At 34.7% G+C, this 19,011-nt stretch overlaps 1 protein-coding gene across 1 annotated transcript in view; it reads left to right on the top strand.

Annotated features, from left to right (window-relative positions):
* The first annotated feature begins 878 nt into the window (after nt 1-878).
* Nucleotides 879-19,011, top strand: part of Gtf2b (general transcription factor IIB) — a 31,001-nt gene continuing 12,868 nt past the window's right edge. The window contains exons 1-2 of the mRNA XM_026403329.2: nt 879-940; nt 5,954-6,060. Of these exons, the coding sequence (XP_026259114.1) occupies nt 924-940; nt 5,954-6,060 (124 nt within the window). The 5' untranslated portion in view covers nt 879-923. The remainder of the gene's footprint in view (nt 941-5,953; nt 6,061-19,011) is intronic.

Raw genomic sequence — 19,011 nt, 5'->3', positions numbered from 1 at the left:
CTAAATGAAGATGAAGAGGTCACTATATCTGAATCCTCATTCTCCTGGGAAACCACAAAGCGCCCTTTCCTCCAATTTCTACATTTTGGGTGGTTCATTTCCAGCAAAGCCTTATTATTACTACCATTTTGACGTTAGTTTGGCCCATAAATCTGGAGATTTTGTGCTGTATTCAGATGTTCCCTCAAGTTTTCTGTACTTAGCTATCAGCTATTTGCAAAGGCCATGGGGGAGGGGGAGCAACCGATCAGAGCAGGGCCCATATCTCTGCCTCACAGCACAGAGTGCAGTTACAAGGTTTTGTTTCATCTCCTGCCAGTTCTAAAAGAGTATGCAAGACACTCTTAACCTTACACCCATGAGCTAAAGGACGTGCCTATGAAGACAGCATGCTTGCCGAAGACACAGCTTGAATTGACATCAGTTCTGGATGACATAAGCTAATTTCTCTCTTTTTATTCCATATCTCAGTAAAAAAGAATCATTCCCAGGGGGCAAGAAAGAAATGTACTCATACGAGAGTAACAGACTCGAGGGTGGAAACGGAATGGTTAGTCCTTAGGGAGGCGGGCTTTGCCCCCCTCCACAAGGCCAGGATTTTCTTTGTGCTTTAACTCGGTCAGATTAAGAGTAGCTATGATGCAAACTGTTTGCAGAGTTCCCTTGAGACTTCTCCTGGGTAGTTTCGTGACTCGCCCAACAACATAGCGAATTACTGAAACGCAGCAAGAAAATAAGAAAACGCAAAGCACGTGGCGCACCGGATCTCATTATATTTGGCCCTTCTCCCAACCCGTAGCCGCGCCCTGTTACGACTGCGTGGGCGATTCTCCTATAAAAGCCGGTCTTGGAGCGTCTAGCCGCCACAGTCTCTTCCTGTTTCCAGCGCAGCTGTTGTTGCTGGAACTGTAGTGGCTGCGAAGATGGCGTCTACCAGCCGGTTAGTAAGTCTGGCCGAGCCCGGCTAGCTGAGGGGCGGGCGGTGAGTGCCGGGGATTTCTAGGCCACTTTCCGGGAGGCCGCATCGGCCTCAGCGTCCCGGAGGTATGGGGAGTGGCTGCGGTACTGGCCGGCCGGCCGGCCCGGACAAAGGCACTTCCAGACGGCTGGACTGTCAAGGGTGTCGCAGGGGGTACCGAGTTCTCCGTGTTACCGCCCCAGGGTCCTGGATTGTCTTCTCACACAGGTTCTGTCTTCTGTGTGTTCCTGTGTCTGCAGCCCCTGGCCTCGCGTCTTTTGCGAATATTTCCGCTTTTTTGTCCGTGTTTTTCTACGTTTGCTTTTCGATCTGTGGCCCATCCAACCCTAGGGTCCTAAATTCCTCCCTACCAAAGAGCGGGAAGCGGATATTTCCAGGCCCCTATCGGTCTGACAGCTAAGAAAGTTGGGGACGTCAGCATTGGTCAACCAGATAGAAACTGATTACCATCCCAGTGGTCCTCCGAAAGTGGAAGCTAAGGCATTTCCGAAGAATTGATTAGTTTCCTGCTAAAGGATGTTTCTACAAATGTCGCTGTCTGCGTACTCTTGAAAATCTTGCCTACAGAAAATTCTTTACGTATTCAGGGAAAGTAATATATTTTTAAAATGTAATGTACGCGTATCTACAGGAAATACATGCAATGTCCTTCGACACAGGCTTTAACCTTGTGACCTGAAAAATGCTTGCAGACCCTAATTATATTTCTCATTATCACCATGAGCTAGATATTAGTATTTTTGCATATGTGTAAACTGAGTCATGCCAATGTTGATACCCTCCCCCACAAGTTAGTGATAAATGTAGTGTTTAAAATAACCTGTTTCTATTACACAAAATTGGTCTCTATTTAACTCATAATGTACTAAAAGTAGCCAGGGTCTTCAGCTTCTGGAAGGAAGGCTTTGCACAATTTTTATTTATTTATTTTTTTTGGTTGGGGAGAGCCTCTTATCTGTGAAATTGATCAGTTTCACCCTTGAAAAGCATTGTTCACAAAATAGTAAGCTGAAGAAATCCTGACTCTTTCTGTTCATTGCCAAGACTTACTATTTTATGTTGTTTTTTTTTTGTTTGTTTGTTTGTTTGTTTTTTAAAGGGTAAGGTGGGGAGCAGCTTTAGCTAATGTCCTGTTTGGAAATAACTTAAAGCCAATGACACCCTTGTTTACTGATTCTAATTCTGTGATTGAATGCTGATTCTGTCTGGGTGTGGTTCTTCAGGTAAAGCTTCCTTGTAGATAAATGGGAAACTTTAGCTTTCCTAAATTACCCAAATAGTACTTAAATTCTCTTAGTAGATCTGGTAGGTGAATGTGGTCATATTTAGGCACAGTTTTTGTATACAATAGAGCGTGAAATTTTATTTGTGAAAATGGTACGGTAAATAGTACACATGGTAAATTCGTTGATTAGATTCTTTGCCCAAAGAACGCACTCTTTTGTCTTTATTTTCATTTAAAATAATTTTTGAAATTTTTTTCTATATGTTCAGCTTTTAAATTTATGTGCCATTGCTGTTACTCATCTCAAGTTTTTCTGCTTGAGAAAGTGGAAAGTTGTACCTTTCTACAAAGAAATGTAAATGTTAGATTTCTAACTTTAGCATTTTTTTGTTTCCCTGAGGAAAATATAGAGTCATTTAGCTGTGAAACTTCCTGGCATTTTTACAGAGAACACATTTGAGTTCAAAACTAGTCTACCACTTATTCTGTGACTTCAGGCAAATCTTTTCTGACCATAATCTTTAAAATGGAAATAGTGCCTATTTTGCAGGGCTCTTTTGAAAATTGATCATAATAAAATAAATAAATGTGTAGCACTAGATACACAGTGAGCACCCAATACATGTTAGGCATAAAAAGAGGTTTGGGATTATCTGATACTTTGGTAGTCTAAATTATTTAATGTCATTGGTGGTATTTTTACCATCCTTCCCTATTGTTTCTCTTTATTCTTCTATTGCCTCATTATTATTATTGTTTTTTTTTTTTTTGGAGTGGGAACAGGGATTGAACTCAGGGTCACTCCACCACTGAGCCACATCTCCAGCCCTTTTTTCTATTTAGCGACAGGGTCTTACTGAGTTGCTTAGTGCCTTGTTTTTTTGCTGAGGCTGGTTTTGAACTCTTGATCCTCCTGCCTCAGCCTCCCCCAACTGCTGGGATTATAGGTGTACCTGGCTCTACTGCCTCATTCTTTTTTTTTTTTTTTTTTTTTTTTAAAGAGAGAGTGAGAGAGGGGAGAGAGAGAGAATTTTTTAAATATTTATTTTTTAGTTCTCGGCGGACACAACATCTTTGTTGGTATGTGGTGCTAAGGATCGAACCCGGGTCGCACGCATGCCAGGCGAGCGCGCTACCGCTTGAGCCACATCCCCAGCCCTACTGCCTCATTCTTGATTCTCCTTTTACATTTGTGGGTAATTTAATTACAAGTTGACTGCTTTAGGATGATTTAATTTTATTTTGGATAGGTAACCTATGGAAAGCAAAGTGCAGAAGACTTTATAGTAAAAAGGAGTCTTTCTCCTTCTCTACCTCCCAGCCATTTAATTCTCCCTATAGCAGCCATCATTACCAGTTTCTTGGTGTTTTCCTGTTGGTCATATTTTAACAAACATGTTTATAGTTTTAACCTCTCTTCCCTTCCTAAAGTGGCCAATGTAAACCCTGTTTGCAACCTTGCTCTTTCCTTTTTTTATGAAGTTAGCATGCATGTTGTAAGTATAGTTCAGTTATAAAGTGAGCATATACCACCCAGGTTAAGAAATCATATACCACTAGCTGTGACACGACTGAAGTCTGTTTTGTGTCCTTAGTCATTACTCCTTCCAAAAGAAAATCACATCCTGACTTCTAATACTGTAGATCTGTTTGCCCATTTTAAAGCTTAAATACTATATGTATTCTGTCTAGTTTCTTGATCAGAATTTTGAGATTAATCCATGTTATTGTGTGTAACTAGTTCATACATTTTACTTCTTTTTTTTTGAAAGAGAAGAGAGAATTTTTTAATATTTATTTTTTAGTTCTCAGTGAACATAACATCTTTATTTTATTTTTATGTGGTGCTGAGGATGGAACCCAGTGCCCCGTGCATGCCAGGCGAGCGTGCTACCGCTTGAGCCACATCCCCAGCCCACATTTTACTTTCTTATTCCCATTCTTCCTTCTCTCTACCCTTCATCTAATCCAATGAACTTCTATTCTTTGTTGCTTTTAAATAGTTCATACTTTTTCAATTTTGTATAAAATTCCTACCTTATTCTTCACTTGTCTTGAAGATGCACACTTTTAGGTTTTCTGTGTATTTTAATAGTGCCAAAGTACTATACCAGTCCCTTGCAGACTCTGTTCCATATAGCTTCCCATTTTATCGTTTGTAATTACTTTTATTTTGGTATCATTTTATTTGTTTTAACAATTTGACATGATTTATACCTACCTACTATTAACATAGTTTTCTAATAGAAATTTATGGAATAAGTACGAATATAAAGCAATTTCTACCTTATTTTCTCAGAAGATCCAAAATATGTTCTGGCTAGCTTAATTATATAAATGTGAGGTTATGGATGATGATCAGTTTTCCAGTTCACCTTCTACGATGATAGTTAACATTTTGAATTGTATTTGCTGTCATGAGGAACTTTATCCAACACTACGAATACCTATTTACATACTATAAAAACAGTTGATTTTTGTCTTTTATTTTTATTTATTTATTTATTTATTTTTATGTGGTGCTGAGGATTGAACCCAGGGCCTTGCTCGCACAAGGCAAGCGCTTTACCACTGAGCCACAACTCCAGCCCATGATTTTTGTCTTTTAGATATATGATTATGGTAGCCATAACATACCAATTTATTGTATTATTTGAAGTGAATTTATAAAAGGGGCTTCAGTGATAGCAAATATTTGTGATTGTGAGGTTTTACTTCCCAGAAATAATTATTAAATTTATGTTAAGTGTCTTTGTTGGCTTTTGTTATTTTATTATTTTTAAAATGTATTTGTTCTTTTTAGATATACATGACAGTAGAGTGTATTTGATGTATTATGCATACATGGAGTATAACTTATTTTAACTAGAATCCCATTGTGGTTGTACATGATGTGGAGTTTTACTGGTCATGTATTCATATATGAACATAGGAAAGTTATGTCTGATTCATTTTACTGTCTTATTCCCATCCCTCTCTCTTCCCTTCATCTAATCCAATGAATTTCTTTCTTTGTTGCTTTTAAAGCTGATTTGTCAGATAATATAGGGTTTTCTTCCCAAAATTGCTGTCTTGCTCAAGATAAAATGATTGAGCAAATTATTAGTATCACAAGTCTGTTAGTTAGCTTAGCTTTGAAACCATTTCTTGAATGTTAAAAATTCAATTCTGGATTAGATGAAATCATCAAGTTCAGCAGAACTGTACCTACCATCTTTCATTTATATTCCTATTGGGTTCTGTGTATGCTTCTAAATCTGTTACTAAGGTGACAAACAGATAAACAGAGGTCTGAAATGTATTTTCTGATTGAAGAAATAAGTGGCAAGGGTACAAACCAGATGGTTATATATAAACACTGCAGGCTATTAATGGTAGCTAGTTGTTGTTATACTATTGATCAAGATTTTTAAAAATCTTAGTAGCTGGCTCATTAAGAAACACTTGTTTTCAAGCTTTGAAAGCCTTCTATGTCTGCAAGTCAGGAACTACTACAATAAAGGTAATTCTAATGGAATTTACATGCTAATTACTAGATAAATTTGAACTTTGTATCATATAATCTAAATCAGATAGTACTATCTTCATTGATTAAAGTAACCTAAATGGAATGTATACTTTGAATATTTAGCTTAAATGTGCTGAAATTATAGTATTGGAAAAGTGTTCAAAGTCTTTTTTTCTCTCAGAAGACTATTTTGTTACATGTTGCTTGTGAGGATATAAAAATGTAATATTTTTCCATTTAGTTTGGATGCTCTTCCAAGAGTCACATGTCCAAACCATCCAGATGCAATTTTAGTGGAGGACTACAGAGCTGGTGATATGATCTGTCCTGAATGTGGTCTGGTTGTAGGTAAGTAGCTATTATGGTTTTAATAGAAACTACTTAGGATTAGGATACTTTGCTTTTTTTTTTCTTCCCAAATTTTCTTTTCTTTTTTTAACTTTTCCCCCATAGGTAATTCATATTTTTTGAAAAAAAATTTAAGAGAAATAAGAGTAAAATAATTCAGAAGTATCATATTTTATTGTATAAACCAATGCATTTTTCAATGTGAGTGGGAGGTGATCAAAAAGAAATGAAGTCTTTAATCTTAAATCTTTGGTGGGGGTTAAATGAGGGCATGACACTTAATGCATGTCAAAAACAAATAAATTAATCCAACACTTGTGGGTTTTATATACTTTAGAAAGTAAATAAACATGATTTATTTCAGAGTAATAAGAGTGTATCTGTACTGAGTCTTATTCAGTGTCTTTTAGTTAACAAAAAAGATTTGTTATAACTTTTATTTGGAATCATACTTTAAACTAATATTGTTCAAACATTTCTTAAAATTTTACTTTTATTCCTAATATTTAGCTGATCTAGATATGCTGAAGAAATTTAGAGTAGTTATTTTTATGGTAGGCTTATGATGTAATACTAATAAATTTATTGATTTTGTTTTTTGTGTTATTTGGGATGGAAACCTGGGCCTTACCCATACTGGGCAACTCCTGTACCACTAAGCTACATTTATAGTCCTCAGCAGTTCAGATTACTTGAGAATTAAAATGTTAGTAGGATTCTGAGAAGTATAACAGAAACTTTGGTAGAGATGTACTGTGGAATTGTCTTTAAGAATGTCTATACTGTTCATCAAAAAAAGCTATTTGCTTGTAGTGGGAGTTTTAAAACACACAGAGTTGCTAATAGGAATTGGAATCCATATGCAATTGTATTCTCAGTCAACGATATTAATGACTAATAATATTGACATTAGACTAGATACTGTTCTAAATTATGTAGGTCTTCATTCAGTTTTTTTTAAAAAAAAATACCAATATCTTCAATTTGTGTGAAGTGAACACCAATATCTTCAATTTACAAATGAGGAAACTGAGGTTTAGGTAGTCTTGCTGTCTGGCTCCCTAATGTACATAGGAGCCAGATTTCTGTCCTGCATTAATAAAATTATTTCAATTTCGGAATAGCAAACATGAGTCAGCACCTGTTTTTTATATGGCCTGCATGCTAAAGAATGACTTTACTTTTGGCGGGGGGCGGGGGGAGCTGGTTATCACGGATCGAATTCAGGGGCACTCAATTACTGAGCCATATTCCCAGACCTTTTTCACATTTTATTTAGAGACAGGGTCTCACTGAGTTGCTTAGCGCTTTGCTGTTGCTGAGACTGGCTTTAAACATCCATCCTCCTGCCTCAGCATCTCAAGCTGCTGGGATTACAGGAGTGTGCCCCTCCACACAGCATGACTTTACATTTGTAAATGGTTGAGGAAAAAATAATATTCTTTTGGAACACAAGAAAAATAATATCAAATTAAAATTTCAGTATCCATAAATAAAGATTATTGGAACACAGCTACACTCACTTGCTTTCATATTATAATAGCAGTTTATTAGTTGGAGCAGAAATCATATGTGTTGCTCTCATTACTTGTTTCAGCTACTCGGCACACAACAAATCACAACGATGCAGTTATAACTCAACAGTGTTTTGAGTGCCATGCATATTGCCATAATGCAACATTTATTTATTTGTATTACATTGCATACCCATCATGTCAAAACAAGAAAAGTGAACTATGAATGTCATGCTTTTAAGTCACAGTGGCATGTGAATTATTTTGTTATTGAGTTAAGATATCAATGCTTTGTGTTTATTACACAATGATACTGTGCCTGTGCTAAAAGACTTCAATGAACATAAACATTACCATGTAAAATATTTAATCACAATATTCTTAACTCAGGAAAACAATAGTCATGAAAAAAATGTAAAATAGAATATTTGATTACAGTGGAATTTCTTCACAAAAATAAAAGAATATAGGTGAGGCTGCAACTCAAGTAAGTCTTGAAAGGTTTGCTTTACTTGAAAGGCTAAGTAATAAAAACCATTTATTAATGATAAGTTAATTAATTTGTATTCGATTGCAACAGCTGAAGAAATGTGTCCAGAGAAAATAAATTTATTTAAGATTGTTAGCTTTGCAGCAAGAACAATTGCTTAAAGAGTTGAGGACACTGATAAACAACTTTAGTGAAATCCTGTCTCTAAATACAAAAAACTGGGGATGTGGTTAGTCCTTAAGTGCCACTGGGTTCAATCCCTGGTATTAGAAATAAATAAATAATAAAGAATTGAGGACATTAAGAGCATCTCCAATAGTTAGTTAAAAATCAAGGCAAAAAAAAAATCAAGGCAAATTATTTCAAGTATATTTTCTTTGCTCATGGTGACTATACAGGTGTTACTAATACTGTTCAGTAGTTTATTCATGTCAATACTGAGATTGAAGTGACAAGAATTCACTTCCATGAGTTGTCTGCATGGAACAAATGTAGGAGAAAATAATTTCAAAGAAGTTGTGAAAATACTAATTCAATACTACCCAATGGAATCTCCTAAGGTATATTGTACCTGATAGTGGTAAATGTATGTGTGGATCAGAAGACATATTTGGACAAAAATTTTAAAGATTATGAAAATGTAATATGCTTAAGGTCTGTGATCATTAATTATATTATTCATTAGCAGGTACTTTGTAGAAAAGATTTTAATCTGCTTTTTGTTAAACCAGTAGTGTTGACAGTTAACTTCATTCATTCTCATGGACTTAATAATTCTGCATATTTATTTTTTGTTAGAAATAGAATTGTATGTCCTAACTTGCCATACCACATACACAATTTAGTAGCTTAGTAGTGACAAAGTTGCGCTATTTGTTTGAGTTCACGTCCAAGGTTGAAATCTTTCTGAATCATGCTGCATTCAGTTACTACTATTGAATATTCAGTGACTTTGGAAATTAGCTTTTGCTGTAAACTTACATGTTAATTTATAGATTAATATTATTGAATTCTACTTAGAATTGCAAGGAAAAACAGTGCTTATATATGAAACCTGTACTTATAAAGTCAGTTTGACAATAGCTATCATCATTGGAATCAAAATAATGTCAAATTGCTTTTATATATTTCCAAGTGCTGTCAGAAGTTAACACAAGAAGATGTTTCTTACCACACAGATTTGCAGCTGATATATTTTTTGAGCTCAAGCTATATTTTCAGCAGTGTTTGTCAGACCTGGATGAAAATATAAAGGAGATATTTATGTTTCAAAATACAATTACCTATGTAGTTAAGAAACTTCTCTGACCTTAAATTGAAAAGATAATCACAATGGAGACTGAAACAGGAGGATCTCAAATTGCAGACCAACCTGGGCAACTCAGGAGATCTTGTCTGAAATTTTAAAAAGGACTAGAGATGGTAGAGCACTCTTAATAATGTGTGAGGGTTTAAGTTCAATTCCTAGTACCGCAAAAAAAGAAAAGAAAAAGCAATTAATGGACAGTATAACAACATGAAAAGGAGAATACCAGAAGAATGTAATGAAATCCTATAAATGCCTTCTGGAGCAATAAATATGCTCAATTAAAATTATATGCTTGTCATCTCTGTTGATCAGTGCTTGAGAGGTGAACATTTGTGAGTGACTTTGATGACAGGAAACACTAACTTTGAACACCAAGTAAGTAATGGTACGAACAAAAATAATTTTCATTGGAAGATATGTATTAAAATAAATGTCACTCAATTATTATGTTTTAAATTTCATAAATAATGAATTAGTGATTCTTCTTTTATATAAATGCCTGCATAATATCCTCAATTTTGCCTTTTGACCCACAGAACCATATCTACTGTATGGCCCTTTGTAGAAAATGTTTATTTATTAACCCTTGAGTTAAATTTGTACATTTTAATTCTTCCAAAGTATTAATATAGAATTATTAATTTGTAAGAGTGAGAAAGAATTGAAATTGAAGATAATTTTGCTTCTTAACTCTTACTTCTGTAACTGTTTAAAAAGAAATAGGGCAAAAATGCTTCATTATAGTTCCAGCCTTTCATCAGCCTCACTTCAACTTCAACCAGCATGATAGTTGGATAAGGTTAATCAATTAGAGAAAGAAGATATAATTCATAAGTTTATATGCTTTCTTGTACTCATATTCCTCATTTTTACTTGCATTTTTCTGTCATACCAAGCTAAAGGAAATGATGTTTATTTATTTTAGCTTTGCCTTGAAACTCCAGTACCAGAACTATATTTTATTTCAGCCTAAGCTATTAGGTAAAAATTTTAGGTCAGAAATTTTAAAAATGTAACTATATAAGATATTCTTTTTGTAACTTATAATTCTTATTCTTGTAATTTATAGCTGTATATCCTCATGATACTGGTTCTTCTGACATAAAATGTAACTGTTAAAATATGCAATAGGCTCTTTGTGATAAAATATGTGAAATGTCTTTCAAGTGAAGAATTTCTTCTGGGCTGGGGCTGTGGCTCAGTGGTAGAGCACCTGCCTTGCAGTATGAGGCACTGGATTTGATCCTCAATACCACATAAAAATAAATAAATAAAGATATTTTTTTAAAAAAGAATTTTTTCTATGACCAAACAGGGATAGGTGGAGAAGAGTTTACAAAGTTCTGTTTTACTGAGAATATTATCAAGCAAATTAAGTTGAATACAGTTTAATTGGAAATGACATTCAATGTGTATACACACATATTATTGTCAGTCAATAATAAATTTAGATACTATCATATAAACAATTGAACTTTTATCATTTCATGGTTTAAAGGCATATGTTCTTTGTTACCAATTCAATTCAGTCTTATACCTGTTATGCTAAGGAAACAGAAAATAAATCAAACTGGGCAAAACTTTTGCAACCTATTAAGGGTATAATATCTGGGCCTTTTTTCATATTTGAGATACTGATAGTCACAGGAATTTCAATCCAGACAACAATCATTTTCTTGTGTTAGTATACATGGTGTGATTATTTTTGCCATAAAAAAGTTTATACTGTCTAAAACTTGTAAGATTATACTATATTTGTTGACTAACTATTTTGAATAGTCTGCAGTTTAATTACCAATTTCAGAAATGGAAACTCAGAATTGTGTTTGGACAACCCTGTACGTCACTCATTTTCTAATTCATGCTTTGTTTATTTGATGTTTTCTCCTAGTATATAGCTGTATAGTACTTGATTTTATCTGTAGCTTGTTTCTAATTTTTTAAAAATATTTTCTTAGTTGTGGATGATGCAGTCCTTCTATGCATTCATTCATTCATTTATTTATTTTTATATGGTGCTGAGGATTGACCCCAGTGCCTCAAACAAGCACTCTGCTACTGAGCGATGATCTCAGCTCTTGTTTCTGATTTTTAAAAAATATTTATTTTTTAGTTTTAGGTGGATACAATATCTTTATTTTACATTTATGTGGTGCTGAGGATCAAACCCAGTGTCTCCTACATGCTAGATGAGCACTCTACCAGTGAGCCACAACACCAATCCTTGTTTCTGATTTTTGAAAAATTTTTAAATGCTATTTCCATAACTATTTAATGTTTAGTAGTTATCTAATTGATTTTTCATTTTCATTTGAATTATAGGAATTTTGTTTTAAATATAACATTATCATTTGGCATTAACTGTTATTTTACTGGTGATACTTAAGATGCTGGTAGTAGCTTTAAGCAGAGCTAGTTTTTAAAGCAAAGCTTTGTTATTCCTACCACAAAACTATTGGTTGTAATAGCACTGTTTTGGTTTTGGTTTTGGTTTTTGGTTTTTGTGTTTTTTTTTTTTTTTTTTCTTCCACGGGATTCTAATAGTATTATGTCACTTTAAAATTTGGAACAGTAGGTGGCAGTATAATCATTAATATCAGATTGTTTATAAATCTGACCTTGTACAGTACTTAAAACATTGAGAATAATCAGCAAAGTATTTAAGTAAGGTTCTGTAGTAGCTGTTAAAATATGAAATTGGGGCTAGGGATATAGTTTAGTGGTAAAATATGTGGCTAGAATGCACAGGACACTGGGTTCAACCCCTAGCACCACCAGAAGGAAGAAAAATACTTGGTCTTAATGATTTTTATAAATAAAGACTTCACCATGAGTTTTGCTTAAAACTAGAGTTGTCATTTCTAGTTAAAGCCATTTTTTGAATATTATTAAAATTTAAGTTCTTTGATTGTTCCTAAAAGCAATATAAGGAAAATACTGGAAAATAGTTTTAGTTAGATTTGGAAAAGAGAAATAGTCAATTTTGACCTCTCCTCTCTAAATTTATATATATATATATATATATATATATATATATATATATATATATATATATATATTGTTTACACAAGTGAATTTGAAACATGAACATGCTTTAAGAGTCAGCTGGGAATATGTTCAATAAGACTCTAGACTTAAATCCCAAAAATTCTAATGCAGATCATACATTGGTGACATATTGAGGAACACAAATCTTTTTTATTAACTTGATAATTTACCACATTTTTTGAGGCCTTCTGTACTACTTGACTTTCATCCCATCTTTATATTTTCTTTGTGACCTACAGAATGTACTCCTCTACAATATGTATCTTGTAATTCTGTCTTCATGAATCCTAATATAACTAGAAGACAACAGCTAAGCTTGACTAATAGTTAATAAGGTGTGTAAATACAGTCAAGTCCAACTTTCTTCATCTCTAAAATGTCTCCTTTTCCTCTCCCAAAAAAAACCAGATACCGCATACCTCAGAATTGTTAAGAGTCAAATGAAATATGTATAAAACATGTATGATTTTAGTATGAGATTCCACTGTATGTATTTTGGGAGTATCAGTGTTCTTGTTTTCATAATCTTATTTTTAAAAAAGTAATTCTGAATTTGAGATGCTTTTCTTCGTAACATCAGTTATATCATATTCTTGAGCAATTGCTGTGGTCTGGCATATTTAATGCACCAGTTATATTTTAAAGATTATTGGGTTACCATCATTAAATTATCATTAACAGCATTTCCATAGGGAAAAAATATAGACTTAGTGTAATATAGTCAAGTTACATTTTTAAAGGAAGGCCTATTTGTATTTTCTTTAGGATTCTTGCTTTCCATCCCTTGTAATCCTTCAGATATAGCTTTCTTGCCTATTTTAGAATTTTTAATTTGGATATAATTTTCTCTTACACATCAGGAAATTACTAATTTTACTTGATTAACACATTGCTCTTGGAGATAATTATTCCATTTTACAGAAGGGGGAACTGAGGCTCAGACACATCTAGAACAGAAGAAAAAATTTTCATATCTCTAAGTGACAGAGCCACCTAAATACAAGTCTGTAAGACTTGGGCCTTTTGTCTTTGTTATATGTCTCTGTTAAGCACTGTGCTGGTCATTGAGAGGGATAGAAATATGAGACTTTATAAGCAAGGCTTTGTGGTAAAATGTGTTTCAGATCTCCCATGTATGGTGAGAATACAAATGAAAGAAGTAGTAGCCAGGCATGGTAGTGTGTAATCCCAGCGTGTAATCCAGAGGCTGAGGCAGGAGGATCTTGAGTTCAAAGCCAGTTTCAACAGCAGCAAGGCATTTTCTTAGCAATTCACTGAGACCCTGTCTAAATAAAATACAAAACTAGGGCTGGGGATGTGACTAACTGATTGAGTGACCCTGAGTTCAATCCCCATTTCCTCTCTGCCCCACCAAAAGTGGTGACTTCCTGAGGAAATTTCTATTGGATTTATAGTGAAGTGCCATGTTTAAGAGTGAGTAACAATTTTATATAGACAAAGTTATTTCAAATACAGAGAAAAACTGGTGCCATAGGATAGGTACCTGAAAAGTATGAGTATGTAATGTAAATGACTAAATTTATTGTGGCTGAGGCTAGGATAGATCTGCAACTAGACTCTGTTCCTCAACTTGGATGTTGCTGCAGACAGCCTCTATTGGAGGAAAAGTGAGATGTGAAAAAGTAATTTGGAAATATTGCTCTAAGACTTTTACTTCAGAATTCTCTAGTGGAGGTGGTATTCTCTGTGTGGGGAGGGGCAGGTATTGGGGATTGAAGCAAGGAGCATTATAGCAGTGAGCTGTATCCCCAACCCTATTTATTATTTATTTATTTATTTTTGAGGTATGATCTTGCTTAGTTGCTGAAGCTAGCCTTGAACTTGCCATCCTCCTGCCTCAGCCTCCCAAATCACTGGGATTACTGGTGTGTACCACTATGTCTGGCCCAAAATGTTTAAATAAGATTAGTTTCCAAGAAGTTAACAATTGAAACTCTGGACAATTTTCTTCATATTTCCTTTTTAAAAATTCCTTTATTACCAGAGGCAAGAAGCAATGTTGGCTAGAAAATCAGATCCTCTCTAATTGCTGTTTTGAGTGTGTTGTAGTTTTTCCCTGCACTACTAATATTGCTACCTTAGCCATTATAGTTTTAATATTATACTACAACATGCTTTAGGTTGGACTTATAGTTTGTAACTTGCATGATAAATACAGCAGTCTAAGTTTTCTTCATGTATGGTTTCTGTCCATATATAAGGCAGAATTCTTTGATTTTACTGGATATTCTTTTCTCATCTTCCCTCTCCCCTGACCCTGTTATTCTATGTAGAAGAGACTGTTGTGTTTTCCCAAAATACATTCCCCATTCTTTCTTTAGTAATAGAGTCCCTGAGTTTTTATGTGGCTGCCCAGCTAAATATATTCCAGCTTACTTTGTAGGTGGGTATAATCTCTTGTGATTGTATTTTAGCCAGTGGGTTATATGTAGAAGAGAAGTGTGGGGCTCTAGATCCTGCCCCGTGAAGAGAAGGGTTCTTTTTTTCTGTTTCCCAGTAGCTAAGAGGCAAGCTTGATGGAGGGAGCTACCAACAGCCATCAAATGCTACAAAATCCAAGAAGTGATGATGCTGGTTTGTTTTTTTTTTTTTTTTTTTTTTTTTGAGGATCCTGGGTGACACAAGTTTAGACTATAAGTGTTTTTCTATCTCAAGTTACCCTTATATTTCCTTTGATTATAGTGGTCCTACCTGTAGCAACCCCACCCTTTTTATTTGGTACTGGGAACTGAGCCCAGGAGCATTATATCCATGATTTTAGCCCCAGCCCTTTTTATTTTATTTTGAAATAGCCTCACTAAGTTGTCCAGGCAGGTCTTGAACTTGGCGTCTATTTATTTCATCCCCTTGAGTCTCTGGGATTACAAGCATGCACCATATTGTGCTTGGTTTACCTGTAACTTTTCTAATACACTTGTGGAATTGTACTGGGAGTTTTTCTTGACTGAGAGTACTGGTAGTTGTGGATTGGAAGATTTTATAACATTACACCATTGAACTCCAATTAACAGTTATTTATTACAGGATGCATAAAAACCAAGCTAAGGCTTATGAATACAAACTACGGTGATCTCATGAACTTAGCTGAAAATTCTGCCCGTAACATAGTTTAATTACCACAAGAAAGTTTTAGAAAATATGTAATTTATTTTAGTAGTGAGCTAGCTAAAACTTCTCTAATGTTTCTATTAAATGTAGTGGGTACCTGCCTGTAATTTCTGCTACTCAGGAGGCAGAGGCAGGTGAGGCAGGTAAACTGCAAGATCGAGGCCAGCTTCAGCAAGTTAGTGAGGTCCTAAACACCTTGGTGGGACCCTATCTCAAAAAAAGCAGTGATGGGGTAGCGGGGAGGCTGGGAATGTAAGCTCAGTGTAAAGCACCCTGGGTTCAATTCCTAGCATATGCATGCAAAAAAAAAAAAATGTGGTCAGAAAGAAATAAAAACAACACAAGGAGACCAACACACTTAGCAGATTTATTCTAGAAAGTTGAATTAGTAAACCAAAGAAAAAAATAGAGACATATCCACAGGATAGAAGAAGATAAAATATCCATTATGATCCCTTATCTAAACTGCTTGGGATCAAAAGTGGTTCAGATTTTTGAATATTTGTGTATTTACCAGTAGAGTGTCCCTCATCTGAATATTTTAGAATTTGGAGCATTTTGGATTTGGGGATGAGGGTTTCTTCATTGTACTTGAAGATCCCATTGACTGAGATAAAATACTAAAGGTACAATAGATGGAAACTTTATATTGCTAGCAGAAAACATCAGGGTTGCAAGTCAGGAATCCTGAACATCACTGGGGAATATATCCTTTTAACATTTGTAAAATTTTATTAAGCTGGACACAGCGGCATATACCTGTAATCCCAATTACTTGGTGACTGCAATGAGAGGATTGCAGGTTCAAGACAAGCCTGGGCAATTTGGGAGACCTTGTCTCAAACAATAAGAAGAGTTGGGGATATAATTCAGTGATAGAGCACCCTGAGATACAGTCCCCAGTACTGGGGAAAAATAAAAAAAAAAAACAAACTAAAATTTTATGAACAAAAATATAACTAACTGCCAGGCACAGTAATTCTAGAAACTCAGGAGGCTGAGGCAGGAGGATCATGAGCTGAAGGCCAACCTCAGCAATTTAGTGAGACTCTACCTAAAAAAATACATAAATAATTTTTTTAAAGGGCTAGGGGTGTAGCTAAGTGCTAAAGCACCCCTGGGTTCAGTCCCTAATACCACAAACCAACCAACCACTAAAATGGTTACTTTCAGAGGACTTGAAGTCATATTGACAGATTTTTGTTGTGACAAATGCCCAAATACAGTGAAGTTAACTGAAATTTCAGCTTGTCACACTTGGTACAAGAAGGTGGTCTTGGAACATTCTTTTTTCATGAATTTATACATATATCCCTGAAAATTCAGTGCTGAGTTATGCTTGCTAATTGTCATATGGAACAGTATTGATGACTATTCACTGGCACTCTGGGTTCTTTTCCTTTGAGGTATTGTGGTATGATTGTACTTCCCTTTCCCCTTTGAAGTTAAGCATGGCTGCTTGACTAGCTTTGGCCAGTGGAGTGTGAATGGAAATGTTAATGTTATTTTGGGTCAGAAACAAGTCAGTGCAAAATTTGCCTCATTTCCTTCTTCCTACTATGGTGACTGGTGATACCTCAGGTGGCAGAGATTTCAACACCTTGACTAATGATGGCATAGAAAGCCCCCAGCTGTTCATCTGTAGACACATAGTATGAATAAGAAATCTTCATTCTAAGCTATTAGGCTTTTGTAGTAATTTGTTGTTCAAGTGTAATTTATCCTACACAGAAGTATTACAAGAAGAATAATCTAAAACAACTATGGTCAGCTTTTATAATTATGTTGGAATATTTCTGTTAAAAATCAGGAACATAATTTTGAAAGTTTTAACCAACACTTTATAGAATAGATATTGGAAATAGAGGAAGTTGTTTGCTACTGATGGGGTTCTCTATCTAGAATATCCAAATCAAATTTCAAAAATTAATAGTACCTGAATATAATCATATAAAATCTAGCAATTACTGGTTAGCAAATGAGTTTTTTCTAACCGCCCCCCGCCCCCAGTACTACGGATCTAACCCAGGGCACTTTAACCACTACTGACTTTACCACTGAGCTGTATATATCCCTTTTTTAATTTTGAGACAGAATCTCGCTAAATTGCTAAGGGTCATGCTAAGTTGCTGAGGCTGACCTCAAACTTGTGGAACTCTTGTCTCAGTGTCCCAAGTTGCTTGGGTTACAAGCATGAGCCACCACGCCCAGCAACAAATGAGATTTTTAATAAGAAAAAAAATCCAGTTCTAATGTTCTGCTGAGCTACATATATGTATACTTTGAAATCCAAAAGAAGAGAAGAGTATTCCTTGTCCAAGAATATTAATAAAATTGTGCTGTTGTTTCCAAATATATAGGCATGGTGTACTTTGATTCAAAATCAAGAGTATTTTGGTGGAAGTTAAGTTGAGGTACAATTATATATACTACAAAATGCACAGATCCCAAATACAAAGTTTAATTTTGGCAGTGCATAAATAGTGAAACCAACACCCTAACTAAAACGTGTAGTCCAATTCCCTCATGTCTGGAGTTCCTTTAAACCTCTTTTCCAATCCACCCCAGTTTGGTCTTCATTTGAATGGAATCAAACAGTATGAAATTTGGGGGCAAAATAATGTTTTGAAATGCGTTTGTTATTGCATATTTTTTTGTAGTTGTGTGTGGACACAGTATTTTTTAAAAAAATTATTATGTGGTGCTGAGGATCAAACCCAGTGCCTCACACATGGTAGGCAAGTGTTCTGCCACTAAGGTACAACCCCAGCTCATTATTGCATATATTAATAGTTTATTTAGAGATAATCTGTTGTATACATTTTCTTGTTTATGAATATTGAAGTTGTTTATAATTTTTAGCAAATGTGTGTAAAGCAGCTATGAACATTCTTATATGAGATTTTTGTAGGTAAACGCTTAAAAATGGAATTGCCAAATCATAAGATAGGTGCCCAAACTGACTAACTTTAAACTGGTAAGAGTGCTTTTTAATTTTTTTTGAAAGAGGTGAAATTCATATTCTCTTTCATGTGATAGAATGTCTTATTACTACTTTTTAGACACCCTAATATATGGATTGAGTTATACATGGGTGTAATGCATGAATATACATATTGGATATGCTTACTTATTTGGATGGAGGAACATGATTAAAAGTGTTAGAGATCATACTGTAGGTGGAGGGAAAGAGTAATGATTGTTTAATATTTTATATACATAAAAGTAATGCTATTACTTTGGCTATTTAAAGTCTTATACAGACTTTCTATCTGGTGTTGATTATACAAAAATCAATGTAGTTTAGAAGGGAACTAGAAGTTTTTATAGTTCTGTTTCTAGTACATTTAAGGATATGTGAGGGTTTTTTGGTATGTATATATATATTTAATGATTGACAGGCTTCTTCCTGTCAAAGCCTAATTATACTGAGGCATTATGGCTGCCTTGTATTACTTATC

Source organism: Urocitellus parryii, chromosome 11, assembly GCF_045843805.1.
Source record: "Urocitellus parryii isolate mUroPar1 chromosome 11, mUroPar1.hap1, whole genome shotgun sequence".
Classification (NCBI taxonomy): domain Eukaryota; kingdom Metazoa; phylum Chordata; class Mammalia; order Rodentia; family Sciuridae; genus Urocitellus; species Urocitellus parryii.
The sequence above is the reverse complement of the archived record's forward strand: the minus strand, read 5'-3'. Positions and strand labels throughout refer to the sequence as shown.